This window comes from Wyeomyia smithii, chromosome 2 (assembly GCF_029784165.1).
Source record: "Wyeomyia smithii strain HCP4-BCI-WySm-NY-G18 chromosome 2, ASM2978416v1, whole genome shotgun sequence".
Classification (NCBI taxonomy): domain Eukaryota; kingdom Metazoa; phylum Arthropoda; class Insecta; order Diptera; family Culicidae; genus Wyeomyia; species Wyeomyia smithii.
Genome location: NC_073695.1, coordinates 12058548 through 12082486, shown reverse-complemented (window position 1 = coordinate 12082486; position 23939 = coordinate 12058548). Strand labels below are relative to the sequence as shown.

The 23939-nt window shown below is 39.0% G+C and overlaps 1 protein-coding gene across 1 annotated transcript in view; it reads left to right on the top strand.

Annotated features, from left to right (window-relative positions):
- Positions 1 to 20603, top strand: part of LOC129720961 (ecdysone-induced protein 74EF-like) — a 307590-nt gene extending 286987 nt beyond the window's left edge. Inside the window, exon 6 of the mRNA XM_055672930.1 lies at positions 19163 to 20603. Within this exon, the coding sequence (XP_055528905.1) occupies positions 19163 to 19221 (59 nt within the window). The 3' untranslated portion in view covers positions 19222 to 20603. The remainder of the gene's footprint in view (positions 1 to 19162) is intronic.
- The last annotated feature ends 3336 nt before the right edge of the window (positions 20604 to 23939 follow it).

Here is a 23939-nt window from a genome sequence, read left to right as displayed (position 1 = left end):
GTCGTACAGCGACCCCCATAGCGAACAGTGAGAGTTAAAATCTCCCAAAATCATAAAAGGTGCGGGAAGCAATTCTGCTATATCAAGTAGTTGCTTCTGTTCAATCCGCGCGGATGGGGGAATATATAACGAAACAAGGCAAAGGTCTTTTCCATTCAAATTCGTTTGAATGGCAACAACTTCAATATTCGAGATCGAGGGGAGGTCGATTCTGAAAAAAGAATAGCACTTTTTGATCCCTAAAAGTACCCCTCCACCGTGTGAGTCTCGATCTCGACGAATAATGTTAAAATCGTGGAAATTGAGTTGATCGTTCGAATTGAGAAAGGTTTCACAGAGCGCGAATGCGTCACAATTGTATGTATTCATCAAATGAGAAAATAAATCGAATTTGGGGATGATACTTCTGCAATTCCACTGTAATACAGTGAACAAATTCCTAACCTCTTTCGCCGTATTAGTCATCGAAAGATATAATAGCTGAAATGAGGAGCCAAGTTGCTGCTAGTTGCTTCAAAAAGGTTTTCACTGTAGGAAGAAGGGCAAGAAGAATATTTTGTAGGGGATCTGGTATGTTGAATGTTTTAAATATCCAGTCCACAATATCAGAAAATTTTATGAACCCTGTTTCTTTTTTATCTTCTGATCGAGAAATGGGTGCACGAGGGGTTTTTGGTGCCCCAGGAAGCGGTGGGTACTCCTGGTTTGATTTGAAATTGAAACCGGGGAGTACTTGCTTCGGTTTTTCTTCACCGCTTCCTTTTTGTGTTGTCTTATTGGTCATTCCGCTAGGGGTTATCTTACGACCTTTGCGAGAAAGATTAGGAGAGTTGAGCATTCTCCTCTTCCTAGATCCCTCTGGCAAGGCATAGGAACACCCTTCGACGGGATCGTCAGATGTACCCTCATCAGTTGGCAAGAAGGAAAAGATGTTTCCTGTCAAGGGTGGCTCAGCACTCTTCAGCATTTCTGCGAAAGAGCGCCTTCTTGATCGTTCCTTGAGGGAACGCTTAATTTTTTCCTCGCGCTGTTTGTACGCGGGACATGCTGGAAGGTCATGCCGAGTTCCCTCGCAATAAAGACACTTTTTAGTATCCCCACTGCAAGCGTTCTCAGCATGATTGCCTCCGCACTTGCTACAGCGTGCCTTGTTGCAGCAGTAGGTGGCTGTGTGACCTAACTGCTTACAGTTTTGGCAATGCTTGACCCGCGGTACGAACAGGCGTACAGGTAGACGAACCCTGTCCAAGCGGACGTAGTTCGGTAGCGCGGATCCGGCGAATGTTACTCGGAAGGAATCCGAAGGGAGGAATTTCTTCTTCCCTTCTTCGATGGATACTGAATGCAATTGCTTGCAATCCAGTATCTTTACATTTTGCATCAAGGGGTTTTTAAAACAGCCAACTCCATGACGCAAAATGTCATCGACAGTGAGATTCCCCTCGATAACCACACCGTCGATTTCTACATCCTTGGCAGGGATGTACACGCGATACTCTCTCGTGAAGAGCTCGTAGCCAGCAATTTCGTTTGCTTGCTTCAAGCTACTCACGACAACTCGCAGTTTGTTCGGCCTCACCTTCGTAATCTCGGTTACGGCCGAAAAATGTTTTGCCAGGTCTTTGCCAATTTGAATAATATTCAATGGCTTCTTTATGGGCCGGAAAAAACAACGTAGGGACCGCCAGCGGCATCTGGGTAAGCTTTTACCCGTACTTCCGGTAGTCTTGGTACAGGACTTGGCAAAGGGGAGGGCACAGGGGAAGATAGGGGTGAGCTGATGGGAGAAATTTCAATTTCTTCCCCGTTTGTTTCCACATCCAGGAAAAGTTGCACCTGCACGTCGTCCATTTTGCGGGAGCGTTACGCTCTACCGCACACAAACGATAAATATTCGAATATGGTGGGGGGGGGGGGTTCAAGTAGTTGATATTAAATTTTAAAAACAATTTTTCAATCTACAATGGATCAAATAAAACAAAAGACAGTAATACTAATACTAATAACAATAGTAATAATAATAATAATAATAATAATAATTGTAGTAATAATAATAATAATAACAATAATAATAATATCAATAATAATATTAATAATAATATTATAACATAGTAATAATATTGATAGTTATAGTAAAAATTCTAAATGTAATACTTCACCGAACGTCTAAGTCACGACCTCACGGCTGATAGTTGGATTAATCGAGTGTCTCCGCAGAACAAACAATGACGATCCAGCTTCGTGTTGTGACACAGTGGCCGTATCTTACACGCGACCTTGTAGATGCCACTTGTAGTTGACTTCCACTCGCTCGATCGTATGATGGTCCGTGCTGCTAGCGGGGTAACAGCGGTGCGGGAGAATTATTCTTGCTGATATATCAGCTGCGTATCGAATCACTGGCGGGGTAGCCTGCCCCTACCAGTGTGCAGATGTTCCTGTCGATATACAACAGGCTATTGTTATCGCGCAACACAAGAACTTATCGACAAAAAACACCCGTACGATAACTCGTGTATTGTTATTTTGCGAGCTCAAACGGAGATAAACAATTTGCGTCTAATCGAGACGAAAGCAAAACAACGCATGGCACGCTTGGAGGAAAAAAGGAAAATATAAAAATGTTTTAGTAAAAGACAGAAGAAAACAAAAAATGTTTTATAATCACTGGCTCACTGGTGACTGCTGACAACGACACCAGCAGAGAAATTCGTTGACGCCTTATGGCAGGAAATCGTGCCTACTTTGGACTCCGGAGGACGCTCCGCTCGAATAAAATCCGCCGCCGCACGAAGTTAACCATCTACAAAACACTGATCAGACCGGTAGTCCACTACGGCCACGAAACCTGGACTATGCTCGTGGAGGACCAACGAAAAGTGTTGCGTACCATCTGTGGTGTAGTGCAGATGGAAGATGGATCATGGCGGAGGCAGATGAACCACGAGTTGCATCAGCTGCTGGGAGAACCACTCATCGTTCAAACGGCGAAAGTCGGGAGACTGGGCTGGGCATGTCGTTAGGATGTCGGACGACAACCCGGTGAAAATGGTTCTTGATAACAACCAGACTGGAACAAGGCGACGGGGCGCGCAGCGAGCAAGGTGGCTCGATCAAGTGGTAACGACCTGCGGGGCCTCCGCAGACGACATGGCTGGCGAGCTGCAGCCACAGGACCGAGTTGAATGGAGACGACTTCTTCAAACAGCAAGGGACACTTCGGCCTGGAGCTGACTGGTAAGGTAAGTAATCAAAAATATTAAAACATGCAATACTGAGTAAAAATAAAAATAAAAAAATAAGTCGAAAAAAAGGGAATGATAAGAAAGAGGGAAAGTAAAGAACGAAAAAGTAAGAGAGAATAGCAAAATAAGAAAAGACACAAAAAAAGTTGAAAAAATTAATATGAAAAAAAAAAATGGTATAAAGTAAAAAATAAAGATGCTTAAATATGAAAATATGGTAAATATAAATATGAAAATGAGAACGAGAAAAAGAACAGCGAAAATCAGATAGCTAGAATAGTTGAAGAACCAAAAACAGAAAATGAAACACAAAGGCACAAAGAAACCCCATTTAAAAAAAGAGAAGGTGAGCTAAAAACGGATCTGAAAGTGAAACGAAAAAAAAAAAACAACCATTGAAGCTATTAAAATTTTCTACAGTATTAGGCGAGGCTGAAAACATGAAGAAAAACTAATCCAGAAGCCAAAAAGATCAAATAAAAGATCTTGACAAAAGGTATGAAAAAACCAAATAAATAGAAAATAAATTAGTTGCGCTTAAAACAGGAAAAAGGTGTATAAGAGAAGCAAATATGAAATGGGGAGAAAATGTAAAAAAAATAAAACTTAAAAACAAGAAGCACTACTCTTAAGAAATTCTAGAAATTAGTGATTTTTACGTATTTTCGAGCATTTTCAATATTAAAAAAGCTATCAAATCTCGCGGAATCCGATTATATAATCATCGGAGGAATGGAAATTCATGACATCACGAACACATCCTCGCAAATATCTCATCCGGTAACGTCCGGATTGGCATTTGCGACCCGTTTGAAAAATGTTGTTTATGACGAATTTTGACGTTAAGTGTTCACGGGAAATTAAAAAAAAAACCTGATGGGTACCCTGAGGGGTGCCTGTCTCACGCTTAAAACAGTGTTTCAGCTCAACAAAGATGAAATGAGATTAGTTTAGTGAATGAATTTCAACTGATTTAAGTTAACTTAAAAAGAACTTGATGCACAGAATCAATAATCCAGGTAAATAACACTCCGTACAAAAGGCTTTTTCCAACCTACGTAGGTTCCACGAGGCATCATATAATTTGTGAGCATCAAATTGGTAGGTCTAAATGAAGATATTTTGCTACATCGTTTTTCTGGTGAATTCTTCAATTTGTTTCGCTGCCCGTTTTGCGAAAACAAATCATTCGAGCGTATTACTTCATCTGCTCACTAACATTAATGAAGACACATATGCTATGTAAATGTGTTGTGTGTGTGATATTTAGAGTTACTTTTTGATATAATACTCGAACCAGCCACTTCCACTTCTCACTAAAATATTTCCCAAAATTTTGCTAAATAGCAGCGAAAATAATTTTGGCCTGGTTTTCACTCGAGTTACTCCTCTGTGCAGCGGTGTTTTTTTCAAGCTACTTAGATACACACAACTCGTTGCTCTCTTGAAGCCAGTGCGTCGCTTTGCCCATCAGTGTGAGAGCAGTTGTTTCCGCAGTGAATGATACTCTGCTACAAGCTAGTGATTCTCTGAGGAAAAATGACAAGCCTGATGACTAGAGAAAGTGAGGAAGTAAATTGATTTCTAAACAATTCATATGATTCAAAGAGTGAAAAAGATAAGAAAAAAGAGCCATCGAAAGAATACGAGATAAGCTTGAGGTCTAAAAATAAAGGAGAATGAACAAAATAAATGTTTGAAAAAAAAATTAAAAGAACGAACAAAGAAACAACGAAAGAAAACAGAAAAAAATAAACATAATAGGTGCAAAAAAAAAGAAATCACTCAGAATATAACACACGAGGAAAAAAACAAGAAAAATACGAAAAAAATGTTCTGGAATAAGGAAATGTGCTAAGGGAATTGACAATCTAAGGGACTAAAAATAGGCATGAATAATGGGAAATGATGAAGTAAAAAGCTAGAAGTGTATACTAATAAGGAAAATCAGAACGAAAACTGAAATTAAGAGAAGAAGTGATTGAGATGAAAAATGTAAAATTCAAAATAAGTTGGTTTCCGATCAAAACAGTTGATTTCCAGGCGAAAACTACAGGAAATGATAACAAATAGAAAGGTGACCACAAAATACGATGACAGCAATAAATGAAAGAACAGAAATGTAAAATCAATCAAGGCGCAAGGAAAACCCAATAAGGAGAGAAGCTGTAAAATAAACACGAAACTCAACGTCAAACCAGCAAAAATGACATAAGCAAAGCATAGCATAGCATAGCAAAAGGGATTGCACACATCGTAGATGGCTATACAATGATCAGCTTAGGATAAATATAGTGATAATAATAATAACTTCACAAACACATCATCTGTTGTCACAGGAAAGAAACTTGGGACTAGTATCCTTCCTACAGATGATGTGAGTTGTAAACTAAGCCTTTCATTGGATACCTGGCTACGTCCTTACAATCGCCGGGGAAAGGAAGTAGGAATTTTAGTTCAACGTCTACTTAAGAAGGTGCAGGGAACCCATAGACGTTACAGGAATCAGGGTGTTGTGTTCGTGATCACCTTCGTCTACTTTCACACATCCTTTCATACTCTCGACTCACGCAATAAATGCATTCACTCGTCTCACACACACACTCATTACTCACTGCGAAGATGTATATGATCGCGACGGGTATTCTTGTATTGGTGTTGTCAAACTCGCTTCAGTAAAATTTCTCTGCTGGAACAGGTCAAGTGGGGCGCCTCTCGTGCCCCTCTGTACGACACCACTCTCACTGCTGAGCAATTTCCCGCACGGCCGTGTCTGCCGTACACAGTAATTGGGATGATAGAACATATAGGCACTCCATATAAGGCACTCCATGAAGCCGCTCACCATTTACGGAACCTCACATTCGCCATCCATCTTCCATTCCCCAGACAGCAGCAATCTAACGACGCACCGGAACCAAACCCTCTCTACGACAAAGTAGAAACCGTCTCATCGAAGCCACCCAAAATAAAAGACAGGAACACTGGAGCAGCCTTCCCTCGCTTTCACCAACACAAAGACAGTAACAGCAACAAGCTGTATGCAGTTCCACGCTCGCGCCATTCTCCACAAAACAAATCAGCGGTGCTTTGTCATTTTATCGATAGTACTCTATTGTTTTGATGATTTTTTTTTTCTTCATCTATCGATTGTTTTGATGATGTTTATGTTAAAATTAAACGATGAGATTAGCAAATGCGAAATTGGGAGGAAATTTTTTAAAATATCTATGGAAAATGAAAATAAAAAAACGAACAGTATGAAATATGAAAGGAAAACGAAACAATTGAAAAGTCGACGGAAGCTTATGTTATTTATAGTTTTTTCTTGAACATTTTGACTTTCTGAAAAATTGTCAACAGGTTGACCAAACGTGATTTATGAAAAAATGACTTTTTCTAGCTAAAAAATTACCGTTCTGCACTTCTTGTAATTCTTTTCGATTCCGGATTTTTTTTCCGTATATTTTTCTATTTCTGTAGAGTTATTTTTGAATATTTTGCATGATTTAGTTCACCATCGCATACTACAGAGCCTGGAGGAAAAATTAGGTAAAGAGCTGAAACTTATATTGCAAAGCGATATTTATGACGAAAATTTAAATTAAAAAGATTCTTGAAATTTAATCGGGGAGCTGAGATGTTGGCATTTTTACATGTGGTGGAAAACCAAGCATTTTACAAACAAAAGTTTCTAATGACTTTTTCAATGAGGGATATGAAAAATTACAACGCTTAAAAAATGCATTTTTGAATGGCTGATAACTAAATAACTGAATATAACTAAACTAAAGTAAATTTCTATCCCATTCATCTGGTGGATTAATCACCCATCTTTCTACGTTGAAAGACGTATTTTTGAATATCCTGAAACCATTCCGGACATACGTTATAATCATCATTTGAATCACTTTTTAGTTATTCGCACAAAAACGGTTTAATAAAACACTGTGCAATGGAGATATTGAGCTTTAGTGGATTTTTTTTTTGTAAAAATGCTTCGTTTTTCATCGCATGTAGAAATGCCAATATCTCTGTGCTCTGATATTTTTTTTTATGTTCTTCTAAATCACCTAATATTAAAGAAAACTTTGACTGCTTACATTCAAGCTTAAACAATTTCCGACTATTACCGTTTCGTGGTTCTAAGTTTCACGCATTGTCAGTTCACTTATTTAACATTTGCCATCGATATTGTTCCTCCATTTTTGTTTTAATTTTGAGTGAGGAACCAATTTTAAGCAGCTTATGTAGCCTCCTGTGCGTTGAGACGAAATACTCGAAATGTGTGAGGTAAAATACAAAAATATATTTAAATATTTATTTACTTTTTCTCTGTCAACACTTATCTCCAGATTATAAAACTAAGTTGGTAAACCTTTCTTCAATAATAATCAAAGAAAGTTCCCAATCGAGGAAGATTTTTTCATTCTCCCGAACGTATTTTAAGCAGATTGCTGGGGGCTTTCTTCATCAGCTAAAATATATGGATACAGTTTAGGTTGATATTTTTCGACTGATATTTATTAAAAGATTTTGATAAAAAGTTGATTAGAGCGCACTAGTTGATTAGAGCTTTCGACCCTGCCATTGAAGAGTTTGAAACCCGTTTTCCTTGAATAATGAAAATAGTGAACACCTGATTAACCCGTTCTTTACCCTATATTAACATTTTTGACTGTTCACGACCTGTTTTTTTTTCTATTAATTTCGGATTTTTGTTTCAGTTAAGTAAAACCGTATAATTCCTAGCATCTTAGGCAATTGCATGAATTTTCGGCACAACAGTAGTACACGCTGTTATGAATTTTGCACAGCTGTCTCATTTTTGCTTTTGACGTTGACTAACGTCTATATCGAAGTTAGGCCCCTGAATTTGAAAATCTAGTAATTCAACCAGGGAAAACCAGAGAAAAGTGGTCAGGTTTTGAGCGCTTATTTTGCAGTCATCTATAATCAGGTTTTCGAGGTTTTGGCATCAATCGATCAGAAGTTCTTTTATGGTTAAATTTATGTAACAAAAACAAACTTTTGTTTGAGATTCACTATTGAAAAATTGGTAATTAATATCGATTGTCTAAATCATACCGCGCAGCCAATCACTACCTCTCTTCCCAAGCACAGTCGACACTAACGGATACAATCGATCTGACTTTGTTGTTATTGTTGTTGTCACTTTTTGTTTCCGATGTTTATGCTGCTGCTAGCGGAAAAAACCTTGCAAATATGCATTTTTTTGTTGGTGTTAATATTACGACAGCGGCCGGCGCCCCATAATTCTGATTCCAAAACCGCACCAGTGACATGCGGACGCTAGGTGATAGCAGCTGAAAGGAGGAAATACAAAATAGTACCGGTCATCTCGTGCCGGTTTCACCCGTTATGCTGGTGGCTTTAGTAGTAAATGGCTACTGCAAAACACTTAAATGGCTGGAATTCTGGACGGACTAACCAGGAAACTATAATCGGCAACTGGCCCCTTTTGTTGCCTCGAAATTTTGGTACAGAAGCGGCTAATTGAATTTTCTGTTTTACCAAATGCTGCTGCTAGCGGAAAAAACCTTGCAAAAATGCATGTTTGTGTTGGTGTTAATATTACGACAGCGGCCGGCGCAGCTTTCAAGAAACATTTATCTCTACCATTCCATCATCTATGTAGCCCCGCCTTCTTTCTAATTATCTGACGAAGCCTTGGTATAAAACGTATCGTTCGAACATTTCACCCCATCAGTTTCACTACTAAACCGTACCGGATACATACGGACGCTCGGTGTTAGCAGCTAAAAGGAGGCAAAACAAAATAGTAACGGACATCTCGTGCCGGTTTGACCCGTGATGCTGGTGGCTACTGCAAAATACTAAAATGGCTGGAATTCTGGACGGAAACCAGTAAACAAAAAATCGGCAACTGGCACCTTTTGGTGCCTCGCAGTTTTATAATAGAAGCGGTTAGTTGAATTTTATGTTTTACAATTGCTGCTGTTAGCGGAAAAAAACCTTGCTAAAATGCATGTTTGTGTTGGTGTTATTATTACGACAGCGGCCGGCGCAGCTTTCAAGAAAAATTTTTCCTTACCATTCCATCACCTATGTAGCCCCACCTTCTTTTTATTTATCTGACGAAGCCTTGGTATAAAACGTACCGTTCGAACATTTCACCCCATCAGTTTCATTACTAAACCGTACCGGCTACATACGGACGCTATCTTGAAAGAATTCTGGACGGACTGACCAAAAACATGGATATATTCGGCACCTGGCCCCTTTTGGTGCTTCGAAATTTTGTTACAGAAGCGGCTTATTGAATTTTCTGTTTTATTACAAAATGCTGCTGCTAGCGGATAAAACCTTGCAAATATGCATCTTTTTGTTGGTGTTAATTTTACGACAGCGGCCGGCGCCCCATCATTTTGATTCCAAAACTGCACCAGCGACATGCGGACGCTAGGTGATAGCAGCTGAAAGGAGGAAAGACAAGAGTACCGGTCATCTCGTGTCGGTTTTACTCGTTATGCTGGTGGCTATTAGTAATAAATGGCACTGCAAAATACTAAAATGGCTGGAATTCTGGACGGACTAACCAAAAACAAAAATATATTCGGCACCTGGCCCCTTTTGGTGCCTCGAAATTTTGTTACAGAAGCGGCTAATTGAATTTTCTGTTTTACCAAATGCTGCTGCAAGCGGAAAAAACCTTGCATAAATGCATGTTTGTGTTGGTGTTAATATTACGACAGCGGCCAGCGCAGCTTTCAAGAAAAATTTTTCCTTACCATTCCATCACCTATGTAGCCCCTCCTTCTTTTTATTTATCTGACGAAGCCTTGGTATAAAACGTACCGTTCGAACATTTCACCCCATCATTTTGATTCCAAAACCGCACCAGTGACATATGGACGATACGGATTTTTGTTATAAAGGTTCACAGCTATAGTAATTTGCTAGCAGTTTCGTCTAGTGCTGCTGAGTGGAAGCTAATCATGCATGAAGTTCATTTACTGTCAAATTATTTTTCATCTGTGAATTTCCACTTAAATCGTTCTGGTCTCAAATACCAAATATGTTCGTAATTACTGTCTACTGAAATAGGAAGAATACATCGAATTTGTTAATTCTAATGTTTTTCTTGTTATTTTAAACTACGAACAAATGCTTTTCTAATTTGAATACCTGGGAAGCGGGGATGCCAATATAAATAAGGTTTCATCCATATATGTCATTTATATTATTTATTAATTATTGTTCAAAGCGCTCTAATGTCAGCAAATAAGAAAGCACTGTTAGATGAAAAATATAGAGTCCTACGTCATGCCGTATGTATGAAATGACAGCGATTAAATAAGAGAGATCCATTCTAGTATTCAGCATTCAGATATGCACTGTTAGATAAAATTGCAACAAATACTGGAGTTGCAATTCCCTCTACTATTTGTTTTAATTGAATATAAGAATACGGTAGTCAACGTCATGCGGTCGTGTCTTGAATACCACCCTCCTACTTTTCTTATGACATTGGTGTGCACATATAACTTAATTACCTACTGTTCAGTTTTTTTTACAGCCTTTTCATTAAAAGCGTTTTTGTTCTCTTTCGGCTATGATTTTGACCCCAAAAACCATCCTCGTGTACACTTGTGAAACTGGCGCATGTTAAATACAATAAAAAAAGTGGAGAAGATGTTGCGTATTTTTTTCTAATTAGCAGCGTATTTAAATACTTACGTATACCTCCTGTAAGTTTTGATTAATCGTTCTGCTGATGACAGAAAAAAAAGTAGAACTCAATAAAAAATCACAGATGTGTCCGACATTTTCCATCTGTGAGGAGTGCTTCGAACAAACCTACCCAGCCCGAAATGACAACCGTATCGAAAGGAACTGGCGCTTGCGCTTGCTGTCGAACTGTGGATTCTGTGACCGTATCGGCAGGTATGTACCGTAACCGTCTCACCATATACGGTCAATCACGGAATGTCATCGAACACGTCCCTTTCGAAGTTCCTCGAAGTTACCACTTCGACAGCACGCAGGTCTGCGTCATGTGGAAACCACGAAACTCCCCTACGAAGCTCGCAATGTTCACAACGTTGACGACGCTCAGTGATATTTACCGCCCGGGCACCGATAAATCTCGGTCTGCCACAGTCGGGCTGCTTGGTGCTTGATCCCATACCCAGACCAGACCAGAGCGGAGGGAATCGTGCGTTCGGTTTTCCACCTGCAAACACGATTCATCGTCGCTGTGGTGTGTTTCTCAGCGTAACATGGGCACGTGATACGCCGGCCAATCCTTCTTTTTCATTTTTCGCGCAACTTATTGGCCAACTAATACGCGATACTTGCTGGTTGCTGCTGCTATATGGAACAATCATAATAATAGCACTTGCATGGCAATAATAGTCAGTGGAAAGATAATTTTTATCGGTGTTACACACTCGACAGCCGCTTGTATCTACAAGAATGACATTTAAATTAGACGCACGCCCTCCCACTCGCCACACACACTGGAGCTCACTCGTGGGAGGTACGACGAGTGGGTGAACGAGTTCACGACAAAGGACCCCGTTCCGTGAAATTTATTCATGGCTACGAGAGGTTCACCGTTTTGAAGTGTGTCTAATTTGAATCCGGTGCAGGGCTGCGCCGCACTTGGTCTGGTAGGCAGTTACGTTGCTGGCTCGGTTCGCACGGATGCCAATTCGGAAATGCCACCTGCTTGGCTTGGGATCAGTTTGTTTCTTGTTTGTGGTGTCTGGTGAAAAGCAAATTGGAATTGAGTGTTTTCAGTACAGGGAACAGAATGCTGTTAACGTCTTTTCATGAAAACTGGCACAAGCAATTGTTTGCCAAGTTTTGTGTTTTGTCAGAAGTCTGTTATAAAATTACGAATACTAATTACTTTTGATTCATATTATATTGGTTAAATTTTGTATTCAAATTTTGCAATAGCATTTCAGTTGATCTTGAGATATTCAACTATTGGACGTTCTATCTTAAATTTTGAACCTTGGATCTAGAATGTTTGGCTCTGTACCTTGAATTCGGATCCAGGATTGGTCCTAGCGCCCTTTTTTGCTTAGGAACCACCTTTAGGGGATATCACGATTTAAAATTTGGAAATTTCAAATTAAAACTTTGAAATTATATCATCCTTATTCCAAATAAGCCTAAATTTTTTCGCTGCATAAGAAAACAACAAAAGACATGTAAATCCGTGCAGATAAATCCGTGATCGTTGGCGCGGTTTATATTCCTCCCGAGAAGCGACTTGATTGTGACGTCATGAATGCTGAGCTGAATGTGTTGGAAACTGTTACCTCCAAACTAAATCATCAAGATGCGGTAATTTTGCTAGGCGATTTCAATCAACCTGGCCTAGTATGGAAATCGTCCAATGCTGGTTATGCCTTTGCTGACCCACTGCTTTCATCGTTTACGCCTGCCAGTCGAACTTTGCTTGACGGAGTTGCGTTCCTGGGATTACGACAAGTTAATTTAATTTGTAATCATCAATCTCGCTGTCTTGATCTCGTGTTTGCCGACGAAAGCTGTTATCCTCTTTGCACCGTTTCCGAAGCTCCTGAATCAGTTGTCTCTCGCGACGAGTATCATCCTGCTCTGTCTATCGACCTCGCGGTTCGTCACCCTGTAAGGTTTGAGGATGCGAATAACTTGCCCCAGCTCAACTATCGTAAAACGAATTTCGAATTGTTACGAAATAATCTGTCTCAAATCGACTGGAGTACTCTTTATGATTTTACCAATGTCGATGAGGCCGTGGCGTATTATGAACGAATGCTGAATAACTGTCTCACTGCTGCTGTCCCACCATATCGGCCAACAAAAAAACCGCCATGGACAAACGCGAGGCTTCGATGGTTAAAAAGATTGAGGGCCAAGGCTCTAAGAATTTATTCTAAAGCGCAGTGTGCATTGTCCAAAAATAAATTCGCAGTTGCAAGCAACAATTATCGCATATACAATAAATTCCTGTACAACCGTTACGTTCATCGGCTCCAGCAAAATATTAGGAAGAACCCCAAACAGTTCTGGGCGTTTGTTAATACAAAACGGAAAGAGACTGGGCTTCCATCATCGGTATTCTTGAATGAAATGTCTGCGAAAGCGCCTTCCGAAAAGTGCAATTTATTTGCGAAACATTTTTCTACCGTTTATAGCCATATTGCACCCACTGAAACACAGATTCAGCAAGCTTTGAGCGATGTACCGGCCGATACGCTATGCATGGACATTTTTAGAGTAAATGAGCAATCCGTCTCGTCAGCAATTAACAAAGTAAAGTCGTCGTTTTCGCCCGGACCTGGCATAATTCCGACAGCTATTCTCAAGCAATGCTCTGATTACCTAGTGGTTCCATTAACATGCTTATTCAACTTATCACTACAGCAGCAACGCTTTCCGGTGGCATGGAAAGTTTCGTGCATGTTTCCAGTTTTTAAGAAAGGTGATAAATGCAACGTAACGAATTATAGAGGTATAACCTCCTTGTGTGCCGAGTCTAAAGTGTTCGAGACAATTATCAAGGATACATTATTTTCGGCCTGCCAACAGTATATCAGTACAGTACAGCACGGTTTTCTTCCAAAGCGGTCCGTAGAAACTAATCTGGTAAATTTTGTATCTTTTTGCACGAAAAACATGAGTGAAAAAGCTCAAGTCGACACAATATATACAGATCTGAGAGCAGCTTTTGATACTGTTAGTCATACAATTCTTTTGAACAAGTTAAACAAGTTGGGTTGTTCTACGCGATTCTGTAAATGGTTGGAGACATACCTCGTGGACAGGCAACTATTCGTACAGCTTGGTAACTGCCGTTCCAGCCCATTCATAAATAGCTCTGGTGTACCTCAGGGTAGCAATCTAGGGCCATTGCTATTCAGTTTGTATATAAACGACGCAGCAATACTACTCAACCGAGGTGGAAGACTGTTTTTTGCGGATGATCTGAAAATCTACTTGGTGATTAGGCGTATTGAGGACTGCAGAGAATTGCAACAACTTCTAAATTTGTTTGGTAGTTGGTGTATGAGAAATTGCTTGTTTCTGAGTGTGGAGAAATGTTGTGTCATCAGCTACTATCGAACCAGGGAGGCTATCCGCTTCGACTACGAAATCTCTGGAGTGAAACTGGACAGAGTAGTCCAGGTAAAAGATCTCGGAGTAATACTTGACGAGAAGCTAACTATGAAGTCTCACATTTCGGCTACGATCGATAAGGCAAATCGAAGTCTTGGCTTCATTTTCAAGATAGCAAGCGAATTTGACGATCCACTTTGTTTTAAAGCGCTGTATTGATCCATCGTTCGTTCGACACTAGAATTCGCAAATGTTGTTTGGTGTCCTCACGAGACAATGTGGTCAAACAGAATTGAAAGTGTTCAACGTAAATTCGTCCGTTATGCGCTAAGGCAGCTTCCTTGGAGAGATCAACAGTTTTTAACACCGTATGCAGATCGCTGTCGGTTACTGGGCATAGATACGCTTGACAAACGGAGGCATGTGTCCCAGGTCAGTTTTATCTCCAAATTACTGACTGGCGAGTACGATGCACCAGATCTACTGTCACAGATTGGTTTTTATGCTCCCACGCGAGCTTTGCGACCGAGAATGATGTTGCAGGAAGGAAATTATTCGACACAATATGCTGCCAACTCGCCTTTAGCTTCGATGGTTCGCCAGTTTAACCGACATGCAAATTTATTTAGTTTTAACGAGCCGTCCTATTTGTTCCGACAACGTGTAACTGCATCTGCCAACCAAATTATGTTTAGTTAATTAATTTTAAGCATTCATTCAGACACATTCAGTCCGATGAATAAATAAACAAAATAAATAAAAAAAAAAATAAATAAATAAAAAAAATAGTAGGAAGTCTAGTAAAACTATTGTCTCATTAGAAATCAACAATAAAAGCACTACCGTTTATCTAAGTTCCGAAAATCTGATGTTGTTGATGATGGTCACGTGTCTTGGAATTTCCAATGATGTACGTGAATATTCAAACCATCACCACGTAACGCAACCAACAAAGAATAAATCAATCGAGCATCCTCGCTAAGGCAGGTTGACAAACCGTTCCACAATCGGCCGTAAACTTCCACTGGAATCGGATTAACCCCAAAACCTGATCACACACGCCAACCTCGTGTTGGAAAATTCCACATCCAAATCTTTTTCTGAACCCTGCAAGGCTTCCTTGCCATCCGCTTGATATGCAAATATTTCACCCTGGAAACGTGTTTGGCCCTTTCCCCACCGGGGTAGGATCACTGCAATGGAAAAATCCAAACCTTAAACCTCGAACCGGCGGTGATTGCAAACGAATTCAGCTGGCTTAACTCTTGTACGCAAAAGGCGGCCGGCCAATGGTGCGTAAGATTCCGAATCACCAACTGCAGGACACATATTTATGTAATATTTAACGGGCTCACCGACGGAAAGATGCCGACCAGCTGATCTCGGGGCAGGCAATTCTAGCACCGGAGAGCCACTTACCTGCAGTTCGTATCACTGAACTGGTTACTGGCCATGGGTGTAATCTGGTGCGGGTTGCTCGTAGCCGCAAATTTTTAATTATATTTACAGCGAGGCTTACAGCGTGTGGATTTGCGACTAGTTATCGCGAGGAGCTGCTAAATTGATCCACACCAAGGTTCAACCCTTCCGCTTCCAGGGATTAAGATTTATGCCGGTGCAGCTGCCGAAACAGTTCTGTTATACCGCTGCTGTTAATGCATATTAACGATATCGGTTTCAATTTGTCACTGCTAGCGGGCTTTCTCGCGTCGCACCTTCCCGCGTTGCGTTCGTTTCCTGCTGACTATTTATTTATGTTTATTTCAGTATCGAATTATGCGTCGAATGGGCTGGTACTCTGGTGCTCGGGATTTTGTTTTCCATCCATTATCCCGTATATGGGGCGGTGCAACGCAACGCAACGTGTTGGAGGGACGAATGGACGGTTGTGCTCGCAATGCAATTTGGTCCGTGTAGGCAAAAAGGACAGGCTGTGCGGTGCTTTACATCGACCGTGTCGATAGGCAAATTTATGGGAAACGGTGCGTGTTGGCAACCTGAAATACTGATTGAATTTCGGTTATGTAACATTCTGGAAAGTTACTCGATTCTGATTCGAAGCAGTGCGAGCCGCTACGATATGAACTGAACGCCTTTCTCTCTCTTCGTGTTGGTTAGTGAAAGAAAAAAATAACACTCACTAAAGTCGTAAAATTCAACGATGATCAGCGTGTCAACCACTTCGATGTAAGATTTATTTTCGAAACTGGATACGAAGCATGCACTTGTTGCCCTTAGCCGATAACCACTTGTCGTCGCAAGTGGGAAAGGCTAAGGGTCTTGTTGGCGCTACCGGATTGCCTGCGATGCTGAATTGGAAATGACTTTTTCCCTTCATCTTTGTTTTATTTTCTACTGGAGACAAACATCTGTTCTGCGGTCGAAAGTGGATGGCGGTGTTAGAAACCCGGAATAGCATCAAACAACTTAAAATACACATTTTTTATATATTTTTTTAAGTTTCATTCTATCGTGTTTTTCTGCACTCATGTTCTTGTTCTTCGAAGATCATTTTTAGTTTTTTCTCTAAATTTCTAGTTGAGAAACATAAGCTATTTTTAAAGGCACAACCTTCTATTTCCCGAGAGGAACTCTTAATCTTCTAGGCCAAAGATCATATTTGTATGAGGGGCCGAACTTTATCGTAAGCCAGGCAGCATTTGTTTAATGTTTAACTGAGTAGAAACTTGAAAAATTTTCCATCCCACCAGCATAACTTATAAAAATATGAAATTATTTTGTGATTTTGTGAAGAGATTCCTATAAAACTACTTATTTCGAAAATAAGGTGTGAGGTTTTAAACATTCTCACCAAACTAAAATACCAAAATTCGGCCGATAATAGATTGTTGTTTTCTGAAGGTAACTCTCATTACAAGAATTTCAACGCAAATGGTTACTTTCCATATTCCAAGCTGTTGATGAACTTATTTCCGAAACACTGTTACATAAGCAGTAATACCCTTCCAATTTGAGAATACACAGTGATACGTTTTGATGGTACCTCTCTGTTTCGGGACCGACCAATAAAATTTCATTATTTTGTTGGCAGCTTTTGTTTGAAAAAAGTTTTCGATACTTATATTTTTACAAGTCGCTAGAGTAACAGAAGTCGCTCAAGTAACAGAAAAAGTGGTCTAAATCGAGCATATTTTAAAACACAAGGTTGCGAGCAAAGCATATGTTTAGAAACAAGATCGAGATTTTGAATTAGAAAGAGTTCATGTACATATTAGCAATTTCGGAGTACGAATGTATTCCCAGTAGTCTTTTTTCTGACAGATATAAAATTCAGAAGAATACATTCACTTAAAATCGTTAAAAATCTGTCCACGTGGTATGTGGATGGCCCCTAATGAACATTAAATAATTTGCATCTGGGAACGAGTTGTGGGACATTTTAGAAGCCAGTTTTAGAATATGCCCGAAGGTCGATTTTAAGCCAAAATTTTTTTATTTTGAATATAACACTAGATCTCGCCGTTTTATGCATTTTTAACCCTCTAGTGTCCAAGTTAATTGCTAGACGAGCTTCGATAAAATCACTATGAATAATTAAAAACACTTTTTAAGTATTTATTGAAGCTCTCTAGAACTTCGACTGAAGCCCGCCAAATGGCGGCATTGGCAACAGAAAGTTAAGTCATTTGGCATCGAAAAAAAAATTCGATTTTTCCAATTTCATGTTCTCCCCCCTTGGTAAATTTTCGAGGCACCTCTAAATCATCTTCGATTGAGCTGAAATTTTGCGCAGATCATTTTGCATGAGACATTGCCACCCTAGTGTTCATAATAAGAAACTTGGGATTACTCAAAAAAGTCACCACTTACAGAGTTCAATTTAGTTTACCGTGATTTTTTTTGTGCAGTTCAATTAGAAATGTAAATTGCGCCTGCGCAATGCTACCTGTTTCGACTCCATTTTAAACAAAACAAAATTCTGGCATAAAAAGGAGAAAAAGAGCTCACATATACATTCTCTCATTTCTCTCCGATCGTGTTTGTTGTGTAGCAAGAGAGCCTAGGGAAAAAATTTAAATTTTAGTTGTCACCCGTTATGTAGTTTTACGAGGGTACAAAAAATGAACGAAAACAGAAGATGTAGCTCAGACATAAAAAACGGGACGGGACTTCTGCCCGCAATCCCCAATGTCATGCTGTTTTTCACCAATTTATCTACTGGGAAGGTAAGTTCCCCTGAGACTAATACAGAACACCGTCTACTACTAACCTTGTATTCTAATTCATTTGTCGTATCCTGGTAAACCCACATACGTTTTTCGCTTTGCTAAATTAAAAATGTAGCCATGAGACAAAAAATAAAGATGGTTCGTAAAATAATCGCAGCAAAACGAAGCTCTTCCGTCAAACGCGTTCGGCAAGGAACGCCACAAACTGAGCGTCTCGATTACGTACAGGTCATAGATATGGTAATTCGCCACACTCAGTGTGGGAAGAGACACACTCTTTCAGTTACAAAAATAACTCCCACAAGGCAGTGAGTGTGGTTGATCGTGACGTGCTAGGAGCGAGACACAATAGAAGAGGTGATTCGGTATGGGTATTACGGAAAATTATCTTTCCAGTAGTCTGTTTGCAAAAAAAAAACATCATGCCGGAGACATCGGAGATTGCGGGTTCGAGTTTCCTCTGATCGGGAAAATTTTTCAGAGTCTAGGTCACACCTTCTATTCTCGTTCATTTTTCGTATCCTCGACCGCTAAACTTAAAGGATTATTTCATTTAGACCACACAATTTTGTAATTAAACTCTACTTGACAAAATGATCTAACCTATTGAATTATTTCTCTTTTCAGGTAATTATAAGAGTCCGGACAACCTCGCTGGAGCGAACGTGATATACCAAGCTCTTTGAGCTGCCCTGATGGTTCATTCATAGTTTAAATCATAGAAAAACCTTCGAAAATTTCAACCTTTTGGGATGGATACAATCCGGGTAAGTCTTTACATATATTTATATATTTCTATCTAAACAGAAATTGAACTGATTTATTTATGCCTGCCACTTTAACTTATTCGACAACTCCTAACATTACCACAACATATTCTGTAACTCCTTATATCAAGAGTAGAGATATTGCTCTCCTGTTTCAATGTAACTCACAGATTATAGCAAAAAGCAGAGATAAACCAGAGTGAGACTATTATGACGGAAAGTGGTAAATAAACAAAAATGGGGAGAAAGAGAGGAAAAGAAACAAAAAAAAAACAATACAGAATCACAAATGGATAGGCTGGAGAAAAAAGAATAGCCAAGACAAAGCGATAGGCTAGAAATATTTGAATCAGAGAGATATGGGTGAATCGGAAAGAATCAAAATGAGAAAATATCAAAAAGGATAAGTAGGAGACAGAGAAAAACGGATTGGAGAGCGAAAGAAACCGAGAAAGAGGAGGAAGCTAAAAAGAAAGACATGGGCGAAATCAAATGTTAAGCTTACTTACTAGAGACCTACTAGAAAGAGAGACCTACTATAGAAAAAGAGACCTACTAGAGAGAGAGAGACCTACTACAGAGAGAGAGAGACACCTACTAGAGAAAGAGAATTACTAAAGAGAGAGAGAGCCCTATTAAAGAGAAAGAGACCTACTGGAGAGAGAGACCTTTTGGAGAAAAAGACACACCTACTATTGAGAGAGGCCCAATAGAGGGCGACCTACTAGAAAGAGAGAGACCTTCTTGAGACAGAGATCTTCTAGAGAGAGAGACCTATTAGAGAAAGAGACACACCTACTAGAGAAAGAGAGACCTACTATAAAGAGAGAGACCTACTAGAGAGAGAGAGAGAGACTTACTAAAGAAAGAGAATTACTAATAAGAGAGAGACCTACTGGATAGAGCGAGAGAGACCTAGTAGAGAAAGAGACACACCTACTAGAGAGCGAGAGACCTAGTAGAAAGAGAGACCTATTAGAGAAAGAGACACACTTACTACAGAGAGAAAGATCTAATAGAGAGAGAGGCTAGAAAGAAAGAAATAGATAGAGTAAAGAGAGAAAAAGAGAGACCTACTAGAGAGAGAGAGAGACCTATTAAAGAGAGAGAGAGAGAGACCTATTAAAGAGAGAGACACACCCACTAGAGAGAGCGATCTATTAGAGCGAGAGAGAGAAAGGTTAGAGAGAGTAATAGATAGATGGAGTAGAAAGAGAGGCAGAGCGACAGAAAAAGAGACAGAGAGACTGAAAAAGAGACAGACAAACAGAAAAAGAGAGACAGAAAAAGAAAGAGAGACAAAGAAAGAGAGACAAAGAAAGAGAGACAAAGAAAGAGAGACAAAGAAAGAGAGACAAAGAAAGAGAGACAAAGAAAGAGAGACAAAGAAAGAAAAAGAGAGAGCGGCAGAGAGAGACGAAGAGAGATAGAGAGAGAAAAAGGGAGTGAGAGCGAGAGAGAGAGTGAGAGAAATAATGAGAGAGAAGGGGAGTGGAAGAGAGAGAGCATGATAGTGAGAAAGAAATAGATATATAGTAGATTAAAATAGAAAAAAAAATGAGAGAAAAAAGGCAGAGAAACAGAAAAAGAGAGAGAGACAGAAAAAGAAAGAGAAAGACATAGAGAGAGAGAGACTGAGAGAGCCAGAGAGAAAGTGAGTAAGGGAGAAAGAAAGAGGCTAGAGACAAAAATGGGCTTTAGAGAGAATGGCTATAGAGAGAGAGAGAGAGAGAGAGAGAAAGAGAGGCTAGAGAAATGGATAAAATAAAGAGATGAAGAGAATAGAGACGGGTAGTATAAACTAAGGAAAAGTTAGAAGGATAAACTAGAGAAAAAGAGGAATAAGTTGGAAACAAAAAGCCAAGTCAAAGACAAGAGCTGGTCAGACGGATAGGCTAGACTAAAAAGAAAAAATAGAATAGTAAGAGAAAAACGAAAAGCAAAATAGATATCGAGACAATGAAAAAAAAAGGTAGAAAGGAAATGGGTCAATGATAGTGATGGATGAGTAAGAGAAAAAACCGTGAGAGAAAGGGATAGCAAAAAAAGGGTAGAAAAAGGGCTGACCAGAAAAGGTTTTGATGGGTGAGATAGGTGGCCTTGAGAGAGAAGGTAAAATAATAAGGAGATAGGAAATTAAGCTGAAAAAAGGGGTACAGTTAGAAAGAGAGATAGGCTAGAGCAAAAAAGAGAAAGAGGAAAGCGCAAAAAGAGAGATTGGCTGGAGAGTAAGAGATAAGGGAAATAGAGCGCTAAACAAATAGATTGGCTAGAGAGATCATTGGAATTGAATGATGGCTAGAGTAGGAAAAGATACAAAGAAAGAGAAAAAAGAGGAAAAAACTAGAGAGAAAAATAAAGATGGGAGAGAGCGAAAAAACAGTCAAGATCGATAAATAAGCTAGAGAGAGGGTTAGGCTATAGGTAGAGAAAAGGAGGAATAGGCTTTAGAAAGATTGATTAAAAAAGGTTATGAGTTGAACAAAGTGTGACAGTAAGTAATAGATAGAGAGTGATAGCCGATAGAGACAGAGAGAGAAGGAAAGAATGCGTTAGGAGGAGAGGAAGACATGCCACCGAAAAATATTAATGACGAGAATAAAATATATGAAAGGAGAGAGATAGAGAAAGAAGCGAAAAGATAGAGAGAATTGGAGATTTCAGAGGTGGAGAATTAGATTTAAACCGAGAGAGGAAAATGGAAAGAATCTTCGAAATGAGAACTTTGTTAAAACTTTTAAATATTTAAAACTATTAATTATTTTAACGGAGGATATTTTTGAATAATCCTGGTAATACATAAAATGATAACAAAAAATATATAAAAATTGCCTAGTGCGCAATACATATCCGATAAATATTTTAATTTAAAACGAAAGAAAGTTGATACAGTTTAAAGTCAAGTATCCTAGGTATTCTTTGACAGCTAAGAACCTCACCGAAATTTACATGTCACACTGTTGGAAGGTTTATGATGAAAAATAAAATTATTCAATGTATTTTGATTGATTTTTTAAAACAGGATGCTTCAGTCGAATATAATGTTATAATATTCATATGTAATCAAATAACAGTGGTTTTACGGCTATAACTCGAATGAGCTCTGAAATAAAACACAATATAGGCATCACAATTTTTTACCATCGCATTGAGATGGTTACAGAGCTTCAGTTTTAATCGAAAAAAAAAAGAATAATAACGGTAACAAATTAAGGAAGGTTGACATCACCATTTACTCAATTTAAAACGAAGATAAAATTGCAATAATGTCTCAATATATTCAATTTTCAAACAAACTTTCAGTTAATCTTGAAAGATCTGATGATAATTTCAATAATATTTTGACAACTTGGTTTCGTTTCGAAAATTGCTCGCGACTTCAGGGACCCCCATTGCATGAAGGCGTTGTATTGTGCTCTCGTTCGGCCACTCCTCGAAAATGCTAGCTTGGTTTGGTGTCCTCAACAACTAGTCTGGAATTTGCGACTTGAGCGAGTGCAGAAAAGATTCGTGCGAGTTGCGTTAAGAAATCTTCCGTGGCGTGACCCGATTAACCTACCTCCATATCCTGACCGTTGTCGTCTTCTTGGGATTGACACATTGCAACGGCGCAGAGAAGTTCAACAAGCGGTGTTCGTAGCTAAAGTTCTGAACTCTGAAATCGATTCACCAAATATCCTTTCCAAATTGAATTTCCGGGCTTCACAGCGCCTTCTTCACTCTACTGGACTGCTACAACCTAGCTTTCACCGTACTAATTTCGGATTTAACGACCCGTTAGCTTGCTGTATTCGATCATTCTCCAAAGTGGAAGACCTTTTTGATTTTGGCACACCATCACACAATTTCGCAATGAGAGTTCGTCGTAGTTTTTAAGTTGAAGACTATTTTTGTCAGATGAATTTTTTACAAATAAAGAAGAATAAAAGAAGAATAAAGATAAAAAATCCAAAAATTTAAATTCTTAGAACAATTTTTACATTTTTCATATGAAAAGGAAGAATTTATTTACTTTTAAGGGGGAATCCTACTCTAGAAGGTCTAAACATATTTTTTGGATGTTTAGAGTAAAGCGAAATGTCCGGGTATTTTGGCTTTTGATTAAGGTATATTTGAAGATGTATTTTGCATGTCGTGAATGCAAATATAGTGAGTATTACGCTGTTGGCAGATGAGACCATGGATGTTTTCCCTAAATCAGTACCTAACTGGTAGAACGTTTTTCTTAGCTTCTAGTGGATCGATCTGACAGAATTTTTTTCAGCATATAAAAATATATTATAATATATAATTATCTAAATTGTTACATAACCGTTTCTGCATTACCGAAATGGTAGTCATTTTAATGAAAAAATAGTTTATTTTCATGAAAAATTATTATTTAAAAAATCTTAGAACGTTGAGAAATTCAGACAGTGAAAAACAGCTACACAACAATTTAGATAATCCAAAATTTCAGCCAAATCGGCTCAGTAGATGCTGAGAAACCATACCACCAGCTGAAAAAGCATGGTTTCGAGAAAAACGCTTTTAAAGTTTTAAACAACGTTAATACTGTAATGATTGACCCCATACTTATAGCTATAACTTTTCAACGTGATCAAATATCAAATAATCCTTTTGGCACAACATTTCTG